Source organism: Chionomys nivalis, chromosome 21 (assembly GCF_950005125.1).
Source record: "Chionomys nivalis chromosome 21, mChiNiv1.1, whole genome shotgun sequence".
Taxonomy (NCBI): Eukaryota; Metazoa; Chordata; class Mammalia; order Rodentia; family Cricetidae; genus Chionomys; species Chionomys nivalis.
In genome coordinates this window covers 21,069,197-21,093,178 of record NC_080106.1, presented here as the reverse complement: position 1 = coordinate 21,093,178, position 23,982 = coordinate 21,069,197, and the positions used below count along the sequence as shown (strand labels likewise).

Below are 23,982 nucleotides of genomic sequence, written 5' to 3'. Positions count from 1 at the left end.
TGTGCCTGGTTTAATGAAGTGTTGGGGATGAACTTCAGGGCTTCCTGCAGGTAGGCTAGCCCTCTGCCAACTAAGCAACATTCACCGTCCATATGTTGAGCGTTAACAGATGACCCGTGAGGAGATGTTTACCAAGTTAACTTCTATGCACTTCTGGTTTCATATAATTGTTGACACAGACTTCAGTGAGTGGAAATATTGGTTTTGTTCTTTTCTTGAAGGGACCGCAGGCACCGCATAAAATGCACCTACTATCTAATCCAGTACAACTTCCCGCTAGCCCCACCCCTCTTAAAGTCCTGCGCGCTTGTGATTGGTTCCTCTGCCCGCGATCGGTTGCCGTGGAGACTCGGCGCTGCGGCCCTGTGCTCATGGCGCTGTACCAGCTCTTCTCCCATCCGGCCGAGCGCGGCTACCGTGCGGGGCTCTGCTCCAAGGCCGCTCTCTTCCTGCTGCTGGCCACCGCGCTCACCTACATCCCCCCTCTGCTGGTGGCCTTCCGGACCCACGGTGAGCCTGCCCGGGCTTGAAGAGACACATGAATCGGCGCGGCCCGCTGGCCCAGGCCGGCCCTCTAAACCTGGCTCCCCAACCCGCCTTGTCTCCCTCAGGGTTTTGGCTGAAGCGGAGCAGCTACGAGGAGCAGCCGAGCGTGCGCTTCCAGCACCAAGTGCTGCTCGTAGCCCTGCTGGGACCCGAACCCGGAGCCTTCCTCGCCTGGAGCACGTTCCCCACCTTCAACCGGCTGCAGGGAGTTCACTTGCGCATCCCGCTCGTGTCGGTGCGTGGTTCCCGCCGGGGGCTTTGGGGGACAAGATGGGGCGAGTTCCAGGGATCCCAGGTTGGGTCTATTTTGGGGGTGGAGAGAGGGCTCATGTATCCCAGTCTGGTCTTAAATTATATAGCCAAAAGCGACCTTCAGCATCTGATCCTCTGGCCATCACCTTCCCAGTGTTGGGATTTCAGTTATGCTACGCTGTGCTCGAGTTTATGAGGTGCTGGGAATCAAACCCAGGACTGTGCGTCTCCACTTTACCACTGAGCCACACTCCCAGCCAGCCTCACAGCTTGGATCTCAAGGAGCCACAGCGGTTGGAAACAGTCTCTTTGGCCTTCGCATGTTTAACTTTCTAGATAATACTTGTGTTTTACTTAGCTGATCCAGGTATCCCCAGAAAGTCAGTCATGCAGTCGGTGTGTTTGTCTGACAAGAGCGCGGATGCCAGGGCGCAGCCTGTCTCTGGTGCTGCTCTCTTCTGAATGGGAAGGTGGCAGTGAAAGCCCCTTCAGGAACTTGAAGGCCGAGTTCTGTAAACTCCATCAAATACAGAAAGTGCCAGCATATTTATGCAGACTGGACCTGGGTGGTAGGGGTGGGGCAAGCGCTGGTTGGTTGAGTTCTCGGCTCATGCTGTGGGGAAGCCACGCCTGTCAGGAATGGGCTCAGCCCCCCAGCCCCATAGTGCAGCTGTCTTCCGTGAAACTGAAGCAAGCATTTTACTGTCTGCCGGTTAATGTTTACTTTCGCATAAGTCAAATGCTTCCTTACAGTCATCCCTTTCCGTTCGTATCCCGAAAATACTTTCCTTTGGACGCATGGGACATCTGGCTTTCCTACTTTCAGACGTGGATCCTTTCCGACACTGTTATTAACCCTGTAAGGCTAACTTGTGTAGCTGATGGGGGGGAATTTCACTTTTCCACCAACAGCTAAATAAGAACTTTAAAATATTAAAGTCTTGTTGGTCATGAGAATAGCCATACACAAACTCTTTGACTTATCTTACCAGAATACTTTGCTCTTTAATTTTTCCATATATATATATATTTATTTTCCATGGATGGATATATATATATCCATCTCACAACCTGTCGGCTCATTGTGAGATAGCAAAGAGGTACAGGTTTATACATGACGAAAAGGAAAGCTTCACTGTGGTTGGTAATGTATCTACTTGTTAACCAACCTTATTAGTTTTAAGGCCTATAGATTATTTAATGACATGGGCAGTGATAAACTTAATCGTTATTTGTTGGTAAAATTTTGTCTGTTTCTAACCTACGCTTATCATCCCAGCTGAGGCAGGAGGATTGCCCCCTTCCCTGGGCTATGCAGCAAGCACAAACCCATTCTGTCTCAAACAATGACCCTGGCATGTGAAGTCGGGAGGAGTCAGCTTTCTTTTTCCACTGTCTCAGTGGTCCAGCTCAGATTTTCAGGGTTGGCTGCAAGGGTCTTCCACTACTGAGCTATCTCACTACCCACCCTTACTCTTTGTTTTTTTTTTTCTTATTAATTTGCCCCAGTTTTTTCACTATTAGAATTAATATTTGAATAACAAAATTTTGACTAAATCTTATACCTTTTGTATTCTTTTCAAGATGGGTTATTGTTGCATTGCCTGCAGCAATAAGTCCACTTCAGCCCCCCAAGAAGCTGGACTGCTTGGCATGACCAGACTTAAGTCATACACCTTTCAATGTCAGCAGAAGCTTTCTGTTGAAATTTTATGCGCACAAAGAAAATGAGGCAAGCAATAAAATAATTGTTTTTTTTTTTATTTTTATGGCTTATTTAACTTTATTTTATGTGCATTGGTATGAAGGTGTCAGATCCCCTGGAACTAGATCTTCAGACAGTTGTGAGCTGCCATGTGGGTGCTGGGAAATGAACCCAGGTCCTCTGGAAGAATAGTCCGTGCTCTTAACCACTGAGCCATCTCTCCAGCCCCCCAATAAAATAATTGTTAATTGCAGGGAAATAAAGCATAAGAAAAAGCAAGGAAGGAAATGCAGTCAGCATTGTAAACAGGACTTGCATAGTCCTGGTTCCCACCCGGAATAATGACTGACCAAAGTATGGGTCTAGCCCAACTGAAGGGAAGAGAGAGGAGTGTGTGTGAGAGGGGCTGGTGGGAAGAGGGGTGCTCAGGCTCCAGCTTTCCTCGGGGAGTCAGTAGAGAACACTTGCAACAGAAATGGAGGTGCACCCAAACAAATGGTATTTAACCAGCGTTTCTAAGTGCACTTATCAGGTAATGGGTAAAAGTTTTTGCTTTGGAAATCATGTGGATTTTTTTTGTAACACCACTGAACTCCTTTATTCTTTTTTTTTTCCTGTCTGCATGAATGTCTGCACACCAGAAGAGGGCACCAGATCTCATTACAGATGGTTGTGAGCCACCATGTGGTTGCTGGGAATTGAACTCAGGACCTTTGGAAGAGCAGCCAGCGCTCTTAACCTCTGAGCCATCTCTCCAGCCCCCTCCTTTATTCTTTAAATGATTAAGTCTCATGCCACCAGCACCACCCCCTTTGGTTTTTTGTTTTGTTTTGGTTTTGGTTTGTTTGTTTGGGTTTTTTGTTTTTGTTTTTGTTTTTTTGAGACTGTGTGACTTGTAGCCCAAGGTGGCTTGGAACTGGGTCTGTAGCTGAGGATGACCTTAAAGACTTCGAACTCCTGTGCTTACCTGTGCCTGCCCAGTGCTGGGATTGCAGTCATTGGCCACCATGCCTGGTTTTACTACTTATTTACTTACTGTGGTTCTGGCGAGCCAACCTGGGGTTTCAGAATGGCTAGACAAGCGTTCTGCCCACTCCCAGCCCTCCATTCAATCATTGATCCCTAAGGCAGGGCTTTGCAGTGTAGCCCAGGTTGGCCGTGAACTGGTGATCCTCCTGCCTTCTCTTACTAAGTACTTGATTGAGCAAGGTCCACTACACCTGACCTCATTGTTAGTCTTGAGCCTCTACTGCAGTGGTTCTCGACCTTCCTAACGCTGTGACCCTTTTAATAGAGTCCCTCATGTTGCGGCGACCCTCAAACATAAAATTACTTTCGTTGCTACTTCATAACTAAATTAGCTACTGTTATGAGTGGTACTGTAGATATCTGATGTGACACCAAGGGGTCGCAACCCACAGGTTGAGAACCTGTGCTCTGATGCCCTAGAGAGGAACAAGTGGTTGTGGCCAGGGCAGAGGCAGACCTGTGTTTCCTGTGCAGTCCCTGGATGGATTCAGTTCCACACTTAAGAGAAAAAAAGAGTGAAAACAATTTTTTTTTTCAAGACAGGTTTTCTCTGTGTAGTTTTGGGCCCTGTCCTGGAACTCACTCTGTAGACCAGGCTGGTCTCAAACTCACAGAGATCTGCCTGCCTCTGCCTTTCAAGCACTGGGATTAAAGCGTTCACTCTGTAGACCAGGCTGGTCTCAAACTCACAGAGATCTGCCTGCCTCTGCCTTTCAAGCACTGGGATTAAAAGCGTTCGCCACCACAGCCCGGTGAAAACAGTTTTTTCTCCAAACTATAAGAGTAGCTCACTGGAGAATGCCTGCCTATGTGTGAGGCCCTGGAGTCAATACAAGCTTATATATAACTCTAAACAAAATTCATCCTAGGTTTACTCTAACAGTGATATTTTGCTTGTTTGTCAGTTGATGTTAGTCTGTTTTTGAGACAGGATCAAACTAACTCACTGTGTAGGCCTAGGCTGTCCTCAGACTGATGATCTTCAAGTGCTGGGCTTTCAGGCAAGTGCTACCACGCCTGGCAAACATAGTGTGTTTATGTCTTAAATTTTGGGGGAAGGTTTTTTCTTTCTTTTTCTTTCTTCTCTTTACGTTTCCGTTGTTCTCTTATGTACTTCTTGATACTTGAGTCTAAAAACTGGTGGAAAGTTAAAGTGATCACCAGAGCAGGATAAATATTGGGCTTCGTGCTTTCTCTCTTTTTCCTAACTCATTCACTACGACTGGCTGGTAGCTCACTGGGCTGGAGTTGGCGTCTTATCTCTAGAACCAGAAGCCTTCCCTTGAGAGCGCCGGTCCTCATCTTCCTCCGCTTCTGGCACTGAAGTCTAGTTCCAAATTGAAGGAGCCAAGACCAGTTCTCTTTAGTGCTGGAGAGATGTGCTGCGTTCATTTTGTTTTGTTTGTTTGGAAAGATGGGCTCTACCCTAAGGCCTTACGGTGCTAGGCAAGCACTTTACCACTGAGCTATAGCCCCAGCCTGGATATTTTTCACAGCTGTAAAACAGAGGCCTTAGACTACAGATGTTGTTCAGTGGTAGAGTACAAGTGTAAGCCCCTGGGTTCAATCCCTTATGCGCGCGCACGCGCACACACACACACACTCCAAAAACACACTAGATGTGGTGGCTCATATCTGTAATACACTTGGTAGGCTAAAGTATGAGGATCATTATGAGTTTATGGGCTACACAGCAAGTTACAGTTCAGGCAGAGCTAAAGTGAGACCCTGCCTTAAAAAAAGTAAAACACAACTCCTTTTCCTAAATCTCTCTTTTAAAGCAAATTTTAAAGGTTATTTTTTATGTGTATGGCTGTTTTGTTTTGCCTGCATATATGGCTGTGTACCGTTGGATGCAGTGTCCACGGAGGCTAAACCAGGGTGTTGGATCCCTGGAGCTGGAGTTACAGAGAGTTGTAAGCCACCATGTAGATACTGGGAATCAAACCCTGGTCCTCTGGAAAAGGCAGTTAAGTTAAGCCATGGCTGTTTAACCCCTGCAGTCCCCTCCCACCCCCAACTCTCTCATCTCTTATTTATGATTGTTCGGAAAATTACCTGCTTCCTTTCTGGCTGAGTGCTTGGCTTGGGAATGCCTTCAAGTTGTACTTACAAATTAATCACTGGTACTGGAGAGATGGCTTCAGTGGTTGGAAGTGCTTGCTGATTTTGCAGAGAACCTGAGTTCAGTTCCCAGCACCCATCTTAGGTGTTAACAACCAACCCTAATTTCAGTTTCAGGAGATCTGATGCACTCTTTTGGCCTCTGCAGGAATTATCATTCCTATGCAGACACACACACACACACACACACATATTCACATACACATAAAGAAAAATAAAATAAATATTTTAAATAAATTAAAGACTCTAAGTACCAAAGAAGAAATTAGCGGACACTCTACAAAATAGTTTTAAAGAAAAAAATCTTGGAAATGTCAATAAAAAACAAACAAACAAATCCAGAAAATGTCAATTTAAAAAATCCACCTAGCAGTTGTGGTGCAAGCCTTTAATCCCAGCCCTCAAGAGCCAGAGGCAGGCGAATCTCACTGTTACATATTTTGTGTGTGTATGTGTGCATGTGTGTTTGTGTGTGTGTGTGTGTGTGCACACGTGTGCGTGCATGGGAGTTATGTGGTCTATGTAGGGCATATTCACATATATGTAATCAGGTGTGCACACCCGTGCACATGCACAGAGACCCGAGGAAGATGTGGGTGTTCCACTTAATCACTCTCTATGTGATTCCCTTGAGATGGGGTTTAATTCCGAACCTGGACATAGACCGATGGTCAGTAAGCCCCAAGAGAGCCTCTGGTCTTCTCTTCCTGCAGCGATGGGTGTACAGGCACACACGCAGCTTTCTACATGGATGCTGTTTTCCAAACTCAGTTCTGCATGCTTTCACAGCCACTGCACCATCTCCCAGTCATATATGTGCATACATGTGATGTGTAATGACATGCATTTCACTGGGTAGGATTAAGTATATAAGACACAGACATGAATTTTTTTGAGGTGTCTTGGTCTGTGTGTATTGATGTCCAGGCTGGTTTGCTGAACTTATGGTCCTCCTGACACAGCGTCATTAATAGCTGATGATACAGGCATACCCTGCCGTGCCCAGCAGGACACTGCTCATACAGTATATATATTTTTATCATTATTATTTTGAGACAAGGCCTCATATAGCCCAGATCAGCTTGGAACTTCTGGTCCTCGTGTGTCTACCTCCTGTATTCTGGGATTACAAGCACCTCACCACACCTGCCTTATATGGTGCTGAGAACTGAGCCCAGGGCTTCATGCATGCTCAACCAAAACTCAACTAACTAAATCTTCAGCCCACCTTTTGTTATTTTTTATAATCTATTTTATTTTATGTGCATTGGTGTTTTGCATACATGTATGTCTGTGTGAGGATGGCAAGATCTTAAAATTACAGATGGTTGTGAGCTGCCCTGTGGGTGCTAGAATTGAACCCATGTCCTCTGAAAGCAGTCAGTGCTCTTAACTGCCGAGCCACCTCTCCAGCCCCCTTCTTTTATTTTTTAAAGAATAGGTTTTGGGCTGGAGAGATGGCTCAGCAGTTAAGAGCATTGCCTGCTCTTCCTAAGGGTGCAGAGTTCATTTCCCAGCAACCACGTGGTGGCTCACAACCATCTATAATGAGGTCTGGCGCCCTCTTCTGGTCTGAAGACAGAACACAGACAGAACATTGTATACACACAGACAGAACATTGTATACATAATAAATAAATATTTAAAAGAAAAAAGAGTAGGTTTTATAGGATGTGAATTGTGTCTCCAGTGTTCATAAAGCAGGCCCCTCGACCGAAGAATGGATAAGGAAAATGTGGCACATTTACACAATGGAGTACTACACAGCAGAAAAAAGTAACAACAGCTTGAATTTTGCAGAAAAATGGATGGAGCTAGAAAACATTATTTTGAGTGAGGTAACCCAGACACAGAAAGACAATTATCACATATACTCACTCATAGGTGGTTTTAAACATAAAGCAAAGAAAGCCAGCCTACAAACCACAATCCCAGAGAACTTAGACAACAGTGTGGACCCTAAGAGAGACTCACATAGATCTAACTACATGAGAAGTAGAAAGTAGAAAAAGACAAGATCTCCTGAGTAAATTGGGAGCATGGGGACCTTGCGGGAGGACTGAAGAGGGGAGGGGAGAGACAGGGAGGAGAGCAGAGAAAAATGTAGAGCTCAATAAATATAAATAAAAAATGTATAAAATTTTTAAAAAGCTGTTAAATGTTTTTAAAAAAAAAGCAGACAGACAGTAGCCTAGCGACGTGGACACAAGTGATGGTGGTAAAACTCCTATTGACTTGCTAAGGCTTATCTTCCTACCCTATGAACCTGTACACAGGATAAGCACTTTATTGTTAGATAGCATATCTAACGTCCTTTCTACAGTGTTTGGCTTGTAATGAACAGTAAATGTTAACTACTAAGTTTGAAAACAATATATATAACCTTTATTCTCACAGTAATCCTGTGAGGTAGAGGCCATGCTGTCATTTTCCATATGAAGACGTAGACACAGGAGGGGTAATTTGCCCTGGGTTTCGTTTGACCGGTGTCCAGCTGAGCCTAATGGTGCATGGCTGTACTGTCCACCACTCACAAGGCTGGACAGGAGGATCAGAAGTTCAACAAGCAAGTCTGGGTATCAATACATAGCAAGATACAATCCAAAATAAAAAAAAAAAAATCGACATTTTATATGCTCAATCCTATTCAGCAAAATACTTTTGCTCTGAACATAGACCTAGGCTGGCTTCACCCTTCACCATGTCTGAAAAACTGTCCAAGGAGTCAAGGAAGTCATAGCATAGTTGTTTTTAGTTTTTTGAGACAGAGTTTTCTGTGTAACAGCCCTGGCTGTCCTGGAACTCTGTAAACCAGCTGGCCTCAAACGCACAGAGATCCAGCTGCCTCTGGGTGGTGGATCCTGAGTCCTGGGATTAAAGGCCTGAGCCACCACCTCCCAGTTGGAAGCCTGGTTTTTAGGGCAAGGTTTGACCAACATTGGGAGTTGGCTTTGTAGTTGCTAATTTGGGAAACTGTTCAGCAGTCACAGCCTTGATTCTGCTCTAGGCAGCTCACAGCGTCTCAAATCCCCCTGGTTTTTTGTTTTGTTTTGTTTTGTTTTTTAACATTTTAAAGTCTGTTTTTTTGGGATAGGGGCGTTGTTTTTTGGGGTCTTGTTTTGTTTTTTTCAACACAGGGATTCTCTATGTAGTCCTGGCTATCCTGCAACTTGCTTTGTAGAACTGTCTGGCCTCTAACTCACAGAGATCCACCTGCCTCTACATCCCGAGTGCTGAGATTAAACATGTATGTGCTATCCCCACCCATCCTTTTTTTTTCCTTAATTTTAGATTTATTTTATGTATATGAGTGCTTTTAAAAACCACAAAAACTGGGGGCTGGAGAGATGGCTCAGAGATTAAGAGCACTCACTGGCTGCTCTTCCAGAGGTCCCAAGTTCAATTCCCAGCAACCACATTGTAGCCTACTATCATCTGTAATGAGATCTGGTGCCCTCTTCTGGCCTTCAGGGTTACATGCAGGCAGAACACTACATAATAAATAAATAAATAAATAAATAAATAAATAAATAAATAAAATCTTATCTCACACCACACACACACACACACATACACACACAAACTGAGCCAGTTAAGTGGCCAAGCAGGGAAAGGTGCTCACCACCAAGCCCGATAACTCGTGTTTCATCCCTGGCACCCACATGGTAGAAGGAGAGAACTGTTGTGTAAGTGTCCTCTGACTTCTGCTTATGTGCCTCACACACACACACACACGCACACACACACAAATGTAATCTTTAAACTTTATTTATTTTTATTTTATGTGCATATATGTCAGTATGAGGATGCCAGATCCTCTGGAACTGGAGTTACTGTAAGCTGCCATGTCATGTGGATGCTGGGAATTGAACTCAGGTCCTCTGGAAGAGCAGCCAGTGCTCTTAACCACTGAGCCATCTCTCCAGCCCCATAAATATAATTTTTTAAAAAAATATTTATTGCCGGGCGGTGGTGGCGCACGCCTTTAATCCCAGCACTTGGGAGGCAGAGGCAGGCGGATCTCTGTGAGTTCGAGGCCAGCCTGGTCTACAAAGGGAGTTCCAGGACAGGCTCCAAAAGCTACAGAGAAACCCTGTCTCGAAAAACCAAAAAAAAAAAAAAAAAAAAAAATTTATTTATTTATTTATTTATTTATTTATTTATTATGTATACAATATTCTGTCTGCGTGTTTGCCTGAAGGCCAGAAGAGGGCACCAGACCTCATTACAGATGGTTGTGAGCCACCATGTGGTTGCTGGGAATTGAACTCAGGACCTTTGAAAGAGTAGGCAGTGCTCTTAACCTCTGAGCCATCTCTCCAACCCCATAAATATAATTTTTAAAGTTCCAAATTTTACATGTTTCATAAAAGAATGGTGTGATTTATGAATTTTCTTAACTAGATACCAGTCAGATTTTAGGAACTGAACTAAAATTATTTTTTTATTTTTTTTATTTTTTTATTTTTTTTATTTATTATATATACAATATTCTGTCTGTGTGTCTGCCTGCAGGCCAGAAGAGGGCACCAGACCCCATTACAGATGGTTGTGAGCCACCATGTGGTTGCTGGGAATTGAACTCAGGATCTTTGGAAGAGCAAGCAATGCTCTTAACCTCTGAGCCATCTCTCCAGCCCCTGAACTAAAATTATTGTTGAGGTATTAACTCATTCATGCCTACTCTTTAAAAAATTAAAAATATATTTAGTTTATGTGTGTGGATGTTTTGCCCACATGTATGTCTGTACCGTGTATATGCTATGTCCCCAGAAGCCCGCAATGGATCCCCTGGGACTGGATTACGGATGGTTGTGAGCCTCCATGTGGATGCTGGGAACTGAACTTGGGTCCTCTGGAAGAGCAGCCAGTGCTTTAACAGCTGAGCCGTCTCTCCAGCCCTCCTGAATGACTACTTTTATCATTGTGTCAGTCACTGTCAGGGTTTGAACATGGTATGTCCTCCTTAGGCTCATGTTTGAACACTTGGTGCACAGTAGTTGTTGGTTTACTTTTTTGATTCTTTACGCTTAATTCCTTTTGGCTCTTTTTGGGGGTGCACTATCCAGCTCCCAAATAAGTCACACACATGGAGGCTTATTCTTTCTTATAAATTCCCAGCTTTTTTTTTTAATTTGTTTCTTGCCAGGTTTTCTTAACTTAAACTATCCTGACTACTTTTTTCCTTTTCTTCTGTCTATCTTTCTTCCACACTCAGTCTGTGGCTGACTGGCTCCTGAAGTCCTCCTCTCCTTGTTCTCTTGCTCCTCCTTCTTCTCAGATTTCTCCAGCTATCTATCCTCTCTGCCTGCCAGCCCCACCCATCCTTCTCCTTCCTCGCTATTGGCCGTTCAACTCTTTAATAGATTATCATCAGGTGTTTTAGACAAGCAAAGACTCACAGCTTCACAGAGTTAAACAAATGCAGCATAAACAAGAGTAACACACCTTAAAATAATATTCCCCAACAGTGCCCAGTTGTTGGCGTTGTTTGGGAAGGTTGTAGAGCCTTTAAAAGGTGAAGCCTTGCTGGCAGAAGTATGTCTTTGGAAGTCAACTTTGACTCATTCATATGCAAGGAACCTCTTCTTCCTCAGCCTTTCTCACTGTCCAGGTGCCCTGATGCCACCTACAGTCAGTACACAGACCCTTGGTTAGCCTGGGTCACCCTCCACCCGTGCCCCAGATGTCCTAGAGCTTCTACTGCCCGGGCACCAGCAAGGTAGATCATCCCAAACACTTCCTGCACACGAATTCTAATTGGTCTTATTAATAAAAACCTGGGTCAGATGTCATGGTAAAGGCTGAAAGATCAGAGAAGTAAAGGAGCCAGGCACTAGAAGGACTTTTTTTTTTTTTTTTTTTTTTTAACCTCTACTGAATCCTTAAACCAACGGGAGCAAGATCCTGTTTCCATGAATCCTCAGACTGAATACCTTGAGCTCCTGTCTCTTGTGAGATCCATCTGCCTCTGTTTCTCCAGTGCTGGGGTTAAAGGTGTATGCCATCACTGCCTGGTCTCTATGGCTAACCAGTGTGGCGAACTCCACACTCTGATCTTCAGGCAAACTTTATTTGTTAAAGCACAAACAAGATGTCACCACAACTTCCCATTTTTGTTCATTTTTACCCTCTCAATTCTCCCATTTTAACCTACTTCACTTTTCTTTGTGTCATTGGGCAATTACCTGGTGCCGTTATGTATTCATTTGGCTTTTATTTATTTGGTCTTCCCAGTAGAACGCTACTTTCATGCGAAATGATGTTTCCTGCCCAGCATCTTTGGGGTTTTGTTTTTTGGGGATGTTTTGATTTTGATTTTGTTTTCTGTGTGTGTGTGTGTGTGTGCGCGCGCGTGCGTGCACACCTATGTGGATACATGCACGTGGGTTTAAGTACCTATGGAGACAAGAGGGCATTGGATTCCCTGGACCTAGAGTTACAGGTGGTTGTGAGGCCCCTAGTGCGAGTGCTGGGAACCAAACTCTCGTTCTCTGGAAGAGCAGCACACGGTGCTCTTAATTGATGAATTAACTCTCCACCTCCTGTGAGACCAAAACAGGTTTCCATTTGCAGTTAGGACAGTTAAGAATAAATTCCTCTGGGTGGTGGTGGCGTACACCTTTAATCCCAGCATTCAAGAGACAGAGGCAGGCAGATCTCTGTGAATTCAAGACCAACCTGATCTACTGAGCAAGTTCTAGGACAGGCAAGGATGTTACACAGAGAAACCCTGTCCAGATTTTTTTTTTTGGTTTTTCGAGACAGGGTTTCTCTGTGGTTTTTTGGAGCCTGTCCTGGAACTAGCTCTTGTAGACCAGGCTGGTCTCGAACTCACAGAGATCCACCTGCCTCTGCCTCCCAAGTGCTGGGATTAAAGGCGTGCGCCACCACCGCCCAGCAAGATTTCGGTTTGTAATTAAATAGTTAAACAAGTTGCTGTTTGCCCAAGCTAAGGTTTCTTCTTTCCTCTTTTTTTTTTTTTTTTTTTTTTTTTTTGGTTTTTTGAGACAGGGTTTCTCTGTATCTTTGAACTTTTTCTCTTTTATAAAGATCTATTTAATGTATAAGGCTCTGGAGAAATTGCTCAGCAGTTAATAGCACTACCTGCTCTTCTGAAGGTCCTGAGTTCAATTCCCAGCAACCACGAGGTGGCTCACAACCATCTGTAATGAGATGTGGTGCCCTCTTGAGGAAGAGACCTGTCAGTCATCCTCATCAACTTAGACCATGAAACCCAATATGGATAAGCTCAACAGAACTGCGTATATGGGCTATCCATGCAGGCTTCAGCATTGCCAGGGCATAAATTTCATTCATCTTTTATGTATATGAATGCTCTATCTACCTGTACATCTTTATACCAAAATAGTGCATCAGATCCCACTATAGATGGTCGTGAACTACTATGTGGTTGCTGGGAATTGAACTCAGGACCTCTGGAAGAGCAGCCAGTGCTCTTAACCACTGAGACATCTCACCAGCTCATTTTTGTTGTTGTTCTGTTTTGTTTTGTTTCTTCAAGGTAGGGTTTCTCTGTATAACAGCCCTGGCTGTCCTGAAACGTACTTTGTACACCAACCTGACGTCAAACTCATAGAGATCCGCCTGCCTCTGTTTCCTGAGTGCTGGGAGTAAAGGCGTGCGCCACCACCGCCCGGCTCACTACAGTTTCTCTAACAATGTATTAACAGCCAACTCGGTCATCCCTGTAACGCTTTATCTCTCCCATAAAAGGGACCTTAAGAGGCTAACAGGGGCTGCTCTCTAAAATCTCCCCTTAGGGAGAAGCAGGTAGACCAGCTAGTCCCAGGGGCACCCAGCCCAAAATCAAGCTCACTTTAATCAGGCAGTTGACTTGTTTTTCCTCTTCGAACTCCTCAGGCTTAATGCATATGGGGTATTGTAGCCTAGGCTGGCCTCAAACTTGCTATGTAGCCGAGGATAACCTCCTCTCCACCTTTCAAGTGCTAGGATCATAGGTATATGCTCTTATTGTATGTAGTGGTTTAAATAAATTGGTCCCCATAGGCCCATAGGATGTGGCCTTGTTGGAGTAGGTATGGCTTTGTTGGAAGAAGTGGTCACTGGGGGCAGGTTTGAGGTCTCACATGTTCACACCATGTCCAGTGTGGCAGTTCACTTCCTGCTGCCTGCAGATCTGGATGGAGACCTCTCAGCTCCTTCTCTAGCACCTTGTCTGCCTGCATGCTACCATGCTTGCCCCCATGATGACAATGGACTAAACCTATGAACTGTAAGTCAGACCCAATTAATGTTTTCCTTTATAAGAGTAGCCGTGGTCAAGGTGTCTCTTCACAGCAATAGAAACCTGAACTAGGCCGGGCGGTGGTGGCGCACGCCTTTAATCCCAGCACTTGGGAGGCAGAGACAGGCGGATCTTTGTGAGTTCGAGACCAGCCTGGTCTACAAGAGCTAGTTCCAGGACAGGCTCCGTAGCTACAGAGAAACCCTGTCTCGAAAAACCAAAAAAAAAAAAAAAAAAAAAAAGAAAAAAAAAAAGAAAGAAACCTGAACTAGCGCGGCTGTCTTCCTTATTGCAGCAGAAGTTACTCACAGAAGCCCTGGCAGCCGCTCTCCCATCCCATGCACCTTGACTGGTACCTAAGTGCCTCCGTGACTCTATCAGCAGCCCTGGTAGCACAGTTGCCTCCTCCCCCTGGAAGATGGCGAACTAGACAAGGACAGTAGATAGTACCAAGCCTAAGAAAAGGACACTGTTGCCCTGAGGGCAAGAAATCACTGCAGGGCTTGGAAAGCAGCAATCTTGACCCCAACCCTGCTTACCAGAGAAACAAAAACTCTTCTTCACAGAGTGGTATTGATGGGAAACAAAATGAATGAGTTTAGCTTCAAAGCGTAGAAGCGTGTCAAGAACCCCTGGCAGAGGGGCTACATTTCAGTGCTGCCCTTTCTGCTGGCCGCTGTGATGCCGCTGAGACTGGCGGGATCGGCTAGTGACTTATTTTTAACTGCCGTGGAGGATTTCTAGGCCGTGACTTTTCTTATGCTCTCCTGAGTTTTGTCAAACACTTGTGGTCTCAGTATCTTATTGATCTTACTCAGCTCCCTTTTTATTTTATTGATTGATGCTAAAAAAAAAAAAAAGCACAAGGTGTAGAGCGTTAATGTGAATAATGAGTTAGATAGCTGAACCTCGAGGATCTGAAGCGAAGGTCCTTGTGGTTTGAGGATGTACAAATAGGGGCTGGAGTGATGGCTCGGGGGTGAAGAGCATTGGCTGCTCTTGCAGAGGACCTGGGTTCAGTTCCCAGCACTTACATGGCGTCTGTAACAACACTTTCAGGGCATCTTCCCAAAGTGCCCTTCTGGCCATTGTGTGTACTAGGCATACACTTAGTGCACAAATGTGCAGGCAAACATTTATTTTTTTTTATTTTTTATTTTTTTGGTTTTTTTCGAGACAGGGTTTCTCTGTGGCTTTGGAGCCTGTCCTGGAACTAGCTCTGTAGACCAGGCTGGTCTCGAACTCACAGAGATCCGCCTGCCTCTGCCTCCCAAGTGCTGGGATTAAAGGCGTGCGCCACCATCGCCCGGCCAGGCAAACATTTATAACCATAAAATAAAGATAAATCTTTTTTTTTTTTATTTTCGAGACAGGGTTTCTCTGTAGCTTTTTTTTTTTTTTTTTTTTTTTTTTTTTTTTTTTTTTTTGGTTCCGGTCCTGGAACTAGCTCTTCTAGATCAGGCTGGCCTCGAACTCACAGAGATTCACCTGCCTCTGCCTCCCGAGTGCTGGGATTAAAGGCGTGCGCCACCACCGCCCGGCCTAAAGATAAATCTTAAAGGAGTATATAAATAGAGCTAGGTGGATTTCTGTAGAGTTTGCTTGCTAAATGCACGGGGGTTAGAATTAGATTTTGCTTTTCCATATAAACAAGCTGACTTAGTGGTAAAGCACTTGCCTAACATATAGCAGGTCCTAGGTTCAATCTTTAGCACTCTAGAGGAAGAACAAAAGGAATGGGAGGGAGGGAGGGAGGGAGGGAGGGAGGGAGGGAGGGAGGGAGGGAGGGAGGGAGGGAGGGGGAGGAAAAATAAATCTCTGAGGGCTGGAGACATGACTCCATGATTAAGAGTACAGACTGTTCTTGCAGAAGACCTGAGTTAAGTTCCAGCACCTTCATCAGGAAGCTCACAATCACCTTTAACTCAGGCTCTAGGGCATCCAGCGACACACACACATGTGCATATTCATATTCACAGACACACATATACATAAATAAATTAAAAAATGCTTGTTTGTTTGTTTTTTGAGACAGGATTTCTCTGTGTAGCTCTGTCTTGGAACTCATTCTGTAGACCAGGCTGGCCTCGAACTCAGAGATCTGCCTGCCTCTGCCTCCCGAGTGCTGGGATTAAAGGTGTGCGCCACCACCTGCCAACATATAACAATTCTTAAAAAAGTAAATTTTCCTTTGGCTTCTGTAGACCAGAGAAGAAGACAGGAACCGGGACGGGAAAATGGACGTGCTACACTTTAAACTGGAACTTCCCCTGCGAGCCACGGAGCATGTTTTCGGGGTGCAGCTTATGCTGACCTTCTCTTACCAACTGCATGTGAGTCAGTCCTCTCTGAGTCCTCTCCTTTTCCTCCTTTCTGGGGACAACCACACCACAAATGGCTCTTATGGAATATTGTTGGGGACTTAACATAGGCAAATTGAATATTAAATTATTTTGAAAGGTTTCAGTACCCCGATATTAAGTCTCTCTGTTGATGCAGTAAGTCAGATCAGGCAGAATTAAAAGTCCAGATTTAATGAGCAAAGCACCCTTGGGTGGTTTTTGGGGGAAGAAAGCAGGAGAGAAATTATGCCAGGGATCTAGGTGCCAGGTCTTAAACACCCTGTAGGCGCGGTCTTGAGTAGCTCTGGGGGAGGAGCCAACCCTTGATGGGCTTTCTAAGAAGGGTGGGTTTTGAAATGGGGGAATGAGACTGGAGCAAAGATTCCTAACATCATCTGATTAACTATTAATAGGGGTTAATTAAGAGGGTTCTGGGCAGAAAGGTTCCTCGGTGGACTAGCCCAGGTATGCCAGGCCTGTCAGCTTCAGCTGCAGACAGGTGGTGGCTGGTGAAACCCCCAGGCTCCTCAGACTGGACAGTGACATCTTTCTATGGTTTCAGAGGATGTCAACCTTCGTGATGCAGAGCATGGCGTTTCTTCAGTCCTCCTTTGCTGTTCCCGGGTCACAGTTGTATGTCAATGGTGACCTGAGGCTGCAGCAGAAGCAGCCACTGAACTACCGAGGCCTGGATATCAGATACAATGTAAGGATGCTTCTTGTGGTCTAGCTCCTTCATTTCCATGTTTACCATATCCTTTGAAGGAAGAGAAATTCAAGCTTAGAAATAGTATTTAGATCTTTGAAGAATGTGTGTATGTGCACCACAGATGTGCAGTGTTGGATCCAAGCCCAGGTTCTCTGGAAGAGCAAACAGTGCTCTTAACTGCTGAACTTTCTTCTCTCCAGCCCCATCTTGGATTCTTTCAAAATGTAGAAAGGGAGTTGGAGTGCTGGCTCAGTGGTTAGGAGCATTGTTCTTCCAGAGGACCCGAGATTGATGTCCAGCACCCAGGTGGAAGCTTACCATTGCTTGTAATTCCATCTCTAGTGGATCCAACACTCTCTTCTGGCCCCCTTAGGTGCTTCACACACAAAGCACACAGAAACACATGCAGACAAAACACACACGCACATAAAAAATAATAATTTAAATAATATATATAAAAGACATACCTTGGTTTATACCCTAAAAGGGGAAATGTTTTATTGAGGAACTGAACTGCTGTTTTCAGGTACACATATTCCAAATGTATCTGTGTTAGTTTATCATTTTCTGTGACCAAACACCTGAAAAAGCAACCTAAAGCAGAAGATTGATTTTGCTCACAGTTTCAGAGGTTTTAGTCCGGTATGGTGGGAGAGGGGACAAAAGAGCTCACTCTATGACCAGCAGGAAGCAGAGTAGAGCAGACAGGGGCCAGAGCAAGATGCAGCCCCTGAAGACAAGTTCCTAGGGCCTTGCTTCCTCCAACCAGGCCCCACCTTCAGGAGCTCCACTCCCCAAACCACCCAATGTCTGTTCGCAATTGATTCCATTGGCAGGCCAAACTGTTGATCATGTCTGAGCCCTCATGTCTTAGACTTCTCTGGAAATGTTTTACACCCAGAGGTGTGCTCTGCTAAACTCCCAAGTGTTGCTCAGGCCAAACAATTTGACCATCAAGACTGACCGTCACATCTTCCAAATGATCTTGTAAAATGCCTATGTAAATACATTTTTAAAAAATACGAGTCACCACTTACTGAGCAGGTGACATATGCCAGCCCAGAGTGAGAAAGTTTACAGATTGGGTGTGGTGGCATGCCTGGTCTAGTTGTTCCCTGCTTGGAACACTGAGGTGGAAGTATCGCTTGAAGCCAGGAATTAAAAAGACTAGCCTGGGTAACTGAGCAACACCCCATCTCAAACAGAAATAAAAAGAGAGAGAGAGAGGCTTGTATGTCACATTTTAAATCTCCATAGTGTAAATGAACAACGCCTCATCTCAAACAGAAATAAAAAAGAAGTTTATTTAAGTCATGTTTTTCAGTCACCGTAGTGGCTTCCTGACTGGCCAGCCCTGAGCAGTGTCTGTTCAAGAGCCCTATGGCCATGGCACACGCCAACAGGACCAGGGGTGGAGGGGACAAACTTAAAGCTACACAGTTAGCGTAGTTGTTTTCCTAGAACAAAAAGGGGAGGAAAAGTGTTATATTTATATAAAAAACAACCTAGACCCATGGAAAAAACCTTTAGCCGTCTCCCAGCTCTGCGGCCTCTTGTCCTTCCCTCATTCCCCTTGCTGCATCCGGCCACACGCATGGGCCCTTCTGCTCTTCTTTGAACCCACAAAAGGCCCCTGCCTTTTGCTGTGTGTGTGTGTGTGTGTGTGTGTGTGTGTGTGTGATGAGACCTGTGGGAGGTGGACATCAACCCTGATTTCTGTCACCGTAAAAGAATTTGTTCATCCCTGGAGAAAAGAAAAAAAAGCTCACCGAAAGAGGGCTGGAGAGAATTTCAGTTCCCAGCACCTGCATCCGGTTGCTTATAACCACCTGTAACTCTAACTCCAGGGGGATCCAATGCCCCTGGCTCCATGGGCACCTGTACCCCCCCCAACTATAAATAAGAAAAATAAAACTGAGTACTGAAACATTGGGTCCCAAGAATAAGCGTGTGGTGTCTGGGCCTCAGGTGGTCTCCAGGATTGAGCCTTAGTGTGCAGCAGGGTGGAAAGAAGAGGGGGATGGGAGTGCTCATAGTTTGTCCTCTTTCCTTGCCCCAGGTGTCTGTGATCAATGGCACTAGTCCTTTTGCCCATGACTACGACCTCACCCGCATTGTTGCCGCCTATCAGGAGAGGAACGGTGAGTTACCAGTAGAGGCCACTGGGCCACTGCCCTCAGACTTCCCAGGTTGTGGGTCCATGAAAACAGACAACTGGAATGCTTTTCATGATGACAATCACAGACCCAGTGGCGGCTCTGTGATGGGAGGTGGATGGGCTTGCCAGAACTTGTCCTTTGTGTCCTGTCTTCAAAGCCACATCCCTTCCCACGTGCCACCTCTCCTGTAGCCCAGAAGGCTAGTGATTGATCACTCTCCTTATTTAATCCCATCACTGGCCTGGCTGGTTTTCTCTTATTAGTGTGTATTTAAGCCTAATTGATTTAGCCCTCATAGCACACCTATTAAAAAAAACCCAGTGACAATTTACTGTCCTCAGTTTCCAGACAGCTGTGGATGACATGTGTCAGGCAGCCCACATCTGTAGCCTGACTACAGATAGTGTTTGTTCCCTGGAGGAGCATCCCCATGCTTGACGTAGCACACCAGGCTGGTTGGTGGCCTAGCATTTTCACTAAAGGCATCAAACTGTTTCTTGGCAGCAAGACATTACAGAGGACACCCACAGATATTGCCCATGTGGAAGGCTCGCAACTCCAGCATTTCTGAATAAATCTGACAACCACTGGCCTGAAAATCAACTCTTTTCCTCTTTATTCATTCGCTCTTTGTCCATATATAAATAGTTTCATACGACTATCATTTTTGGAGGCTGAGAGCTCCTGCCTAGTGTGTACAATACCCTGGGTTCAGGCGCCAGTACCACATAAAGCCTAAAGCATAGCAGCACACACACTTGCCCCCCAGCCCTCAGCAGGCAGGACAGAAGTACCAGAAGTTCAAGGTCATCCTTGGCAATGTAGCCAGTAGGAGGCCAGCTTGAGTTACAGAGACTCTGTCGAAAAGAAAAAGAAAAGGAAAAGATAAAGAAAGAAGCCAGTGGGATGGCTCAGTGGGTAAGAGCATTTTCAGTTAAGCCTGATGATCCAAATTCTATAACTGGGACTCACGTGGTGGAGGGAGAGAGCTGCTACAGCTACACACACACACACACACACACACACACACACACACACACACACAATAAATAAACATATTTAAAGGAAACGTGACTGGTGAAATGGATCAGCAGTTAAGGGTGCTTGCCACTGGCAGGATGGTAGTGGCACACGCCTTTAATCCCAACACTTGGGAGGCAGAGGCAGGTGGATCTCTGAGTTTGAGGCCAGCCTGGTACAGAGTTTCAGGACAGCCAGGGCTACACAGAGAAACCATGTCAAAGAAAAAAGAAAGAAAGAAAGAAAAAAGAAAAGAAATGAAAAGAAAAAATTTTGCTACTTTTCCACATTACTGGGGTTCCCAGTAGCCATGTCAGGCAGCTCACAACTGCCTGTAACACCAACTCCAGGGGATCCAACACATCCGGCCTCTACAGATCACACACAGACACACCCACAGATAAGTCTTATAAATAGAAGAGGAAGAGGCCGGAGAGATGGCTCAGTGGTTAAGAGCACTGGCTGCTCTTCCAAAGGTCCTGAGTTCAATTACCAGCAACCACATGGTGGCTCACAACCATATATAATGAGATCTGGCACCCTCTGGCGTGCGGGCATACATGGAGGCAGAATGTTGTATACATAATAAATAAATAAATCTTAAAAAAAAAGAAATAGAAGAGGAACACTTTGGGATACAAATTCTTATTTATTTAACTATGTAATAAAAATATTTCCCCTACACACTATACCACTTCAATTGCTACTTTTTCTAGAAACATAGAATTTCTTCAGTTAGCTCTTCAGCAATGCAGACCACAGCAATCCTTTGCTAGGTTTTGACATATCGTAGCCGAAGTATTTTGACAGGTATTTTAAATAATGTGTAAGCAACTTTGCACTCAATTGCTCTTTTTATTTCTTTGCATTTTGGAATGCAGAATATCCCCCTGTATTCAAAGACTACTTATATTTTGGATTAATGATTAATGTTTGTGTTGCAGTTACCACTGTCCTGAGTGACCCCAGCCCCATCTGGCTGGTGGGCAGGGCTGCCGAAGCACCTTTTATAATTGACGCTGTCGTCCGGTATCCTGTGGAAGTCATTTCATATCCTTTATGCTCGCCAGCCCGTGCTGGCTCTGTCCCACTAAGGAAGGAAGGGTTCCTTAGCTATCCCAAGTAGGAACAGATGTGGGGTTCACAAGACAGGAAATTGCTGCTGCGCTGTAGCCCCCACACAAATGACTGCTGTTCCCACAGGAAGGAAAAATCCATTTCCTGTTCCTGCTTCTTTCTTAGCAATTCTTCTGGGTCAGGATTATCCATATTTATAGATTAATAATCTCTGGTTATCCATTTTATCGTAAGAGTATTTGAAATATTCTTTCTATTTCCCATCTGACCTGAACTTTGGGGGTAACTATTTCTTATGTGTGGCCTTTGCCTCCTTAACATTTTGTACTTACCAGCCAGGCTTCTGGGAAATGATTAAGTTTGCCTGGGTTCAGTATGTCAGCATCCTGCTCATCTTCATCTGGGTATTTGAAAAAATCAAAATCTTCGTGTTTCAGAACCAAGTAGTGACCTCCATTCCTGTAGCCGTGCCCCAGGGAGAGTTGGGTAAAGAGCACTTATCCTGAGAAGACCCCATCAGGGACCAGGACAGCCCTGTCTTCTGGGAACTGTCATTTTATAACCTTTCTGCAAAGAGCCTGCTGGACACTTTGAGGCTTGCATGGTTTCCTCTCAGAGACAAAGACCGGTTCTCCTGACCTTACACTCCACAATTCCTGTGCCTTTAAAGCACCCAGGAAATCCACAAGACCAAGTTTGTGGAAAGGATTACAGGGTTACGAGAGGCTATGATTTTTGTTTGGTTTTGTTTTTTGTTTATGCTTTGGTCTTGGATTTCAAGAGAAAATTGCAGTCAGCTCATGCATCTTTGAAAGAATCTGGTCAAAGACTTTACCTCTTTTGAACTGGAATTCCGTGTGCACTCGTCCCCCAGTATAAGCTACTTTTTAGCTTCTTCGTGACTCTCACGAGAAATATGCAAGTCTCTAGTACTTTCCACTCCTAGTATCTACACAATGCCCATTCAGAACTTTGATTTCCAGAACTGAAGCCTTTGACTGGAGAACTGAAGGGGGCAGGGCAAAGCCTAAATACAAGAGTCCCAGAAACAGGCATGTGCAGTTGGGTAACTTAAGGGCAGGAGGACCAGACACCTGCCCTCGGGCTAATAGATGGGGTCTGTCAGCAGCTCAGCTCAACAGCCCTCTGTTCCTGCCCTACAGTGGCTGGCTCTATGCCCTGTTTCTTGTCTTCTGTCTGTGCCCCCAGGATGGCGGCTGAAGTCAGAAGTGCTGTTTCATTCGCCCGCCCCCCCCTCAACCCCAGCAGCAGGGAAGGACATCAGGCTTCTAACAACAGGTTCTTTCTCTCTGGCCCTCACCCAACAGTCTGGCCACTTGCCATTCCTCTTTGATGACCTTCCCCCTTTCTGAAAGGATATGGGTGGCAGAGGGGTAGTTGGTGGTCTTGGCTTCCATTGCCTGACAACCGCAGGGTTTATTTGAAGGCTGAGCTGAAAACTCAGTTGCTTGCAGTTCTGTTGACTAAGGAGCAGGGTACTCAGCAGAGGGGAGGCTTTGGGGAAGCAGGAGGAGCAGCAAGTAAAGAGGAGGCTAAGCGGAGCATCTGACAGAGGGACTAGCAGCCCAGCCAGGCAGCCTTCTCATCTAAAGGCATATCTAAAAGGAACATGGCCAGAACACGCTTCTACTTTGCACAGAAAGTTGTTATTTGGCCTCATTCATGTGCTGAGCAAGTGTGCAGTCTTAAAGGACAGGCGGCTCTGTTTATGACTCCACCGTGCCATTAGCCCTGGAAGGACATACCTACCCTACCGCCCAGGCCTCCTGTCTCACCCCAAACACGCTCCCAGGTTTATGTCCTGGTTTACCTTGGAGTCTCGGTTCTGATTTCCAGAGCAGCATTCTGGCAGACTGAGCAAAATAAGAGTTTTGAAAACAAAGCTATTCTGAAGTTTTCAAGCAGAAAAATTCCCTAGCACTGGTTTCTCACTTCACCTGTGCAGCTGTTTATGTGCCTGGGGTTTTTTTGCTTTGTTTTGTTTTTTTTCCTGGAGATGTAAATGGAAAATGGTCTCTGATTTCAACCTCACAAAGGTTATGAGAGGGTTAGGATGTAGCTCAGTTGGAAGAGTGCTTGCCTGGTGTGCACAGAGCCCTGGGTGCCATTTCCAGCATCATATAAAAACGTCATGGTGATACAAGTCTAATCCCAGCACCCGGTAGGCGGAGGCAGAAGGATCAGAAATTCAAGACCATCCTTGAGTTAGAACCCAGCCTGGGATACTTGAGACCTCATCTCAATAAAATAAGGAGATGGAGGAGGTGTGAGATCAGAATATATTGTATGGAAGAAAAGATAAGATTCAGAAAGATGACCAAAGATATAGACTACTCTGCATTATACTAAACTATTCTGTGCAAAATTTGTATAGAGAACTCAATGATGTTTTGTAAGTTTCTGATTAAAATGTCTGGAAAAGAAGTTTCCTGTGGCTTCTGATGGGCGGGGGCCTTGGGCAGGGGGAAATAGGGAGGGACAGGCTGCACATGATTGATTTTTCCACAGCCGTGCACTGACAATGTTCTGCCTGAAGACCCTGGAGCTTTTGTTAGGTATTTAGCAAAAGCCTGCTCGACCAACCCCAAGTAAAGGAGGGTTTTCTTTGGCGTCCACAGGACAAATGAAAGACACGGGCTGGAAAATTACAGCTGTTTGGTAAGTATCAGGTTATTTCCAGATCAGATGCTAGTGAGGTAGTTCTGAGTCACACAGAGGAAAAATCGTGG

The 23,982-nt window shown here is 45.2% G+C and overlaps 1 protein-coding gene across 1 annotated transcript; it reads left to right on the top strand.

Annotated features, from left to right (window-relative positions):
• Nucleotides 1–348: 348 nt before the first annotated feature.
• Tmem231 (transmembrane protein 231) lies at nucleotides 349–23,666 on the top strand. Its single transcript, XM_057753766.1, has 7 exons — nucleotides 349–510; nucleotides 612–781; nucleotides 16,130–16,258; nucleotides 16,830–16,973; nucleotides 19,036–19,117; nucleotides 21,100–21,205; nucleotides 21,561–23,666. The coding sequence occupies exons 1-7, from the start codon at nucleotides 372–374 to the stop codon at nucleotides 21,736–21,738; spliced, it is 948 nt and encodes a 315-aa protein (XP_057609749.1). The 5' UTR covers nucleotides 349–371; the 3' UTR covers nucleotides 21,739–23,666.
• The last annotated feature ends 316 nt before the right edge of the window (nucleotides 23,667–23,982 follow it).

What these genes read in the sequence shown, in the direction of transcription:
- Tmem231 (XM_057753766.1), top strand. Translation starts at nt 372, where the DNA reads ATGGCGCTGTACCAGCTCTTCTCCCATCCGGCCGAGCGCGGCTACCGT. An exon ending in TGCGCATCCCGCTCGTGTCG is followed by an intron (nt 782 to 16,129) that starts GTGCGTGGTTCC and finishes TGGCTTCTGTAG; the next exon opens with ACCAGAGAAGAAGACAGGAA. An exon ending in CGCCTATCAGGAGAGGAACG is followed by an intron (nt 19,118 to 21,099) that starts GTGAGTTACCAG and finishes TTTGTGTTGCAG; the next exon opens with TTACCACTGTCCTGAGTGAC.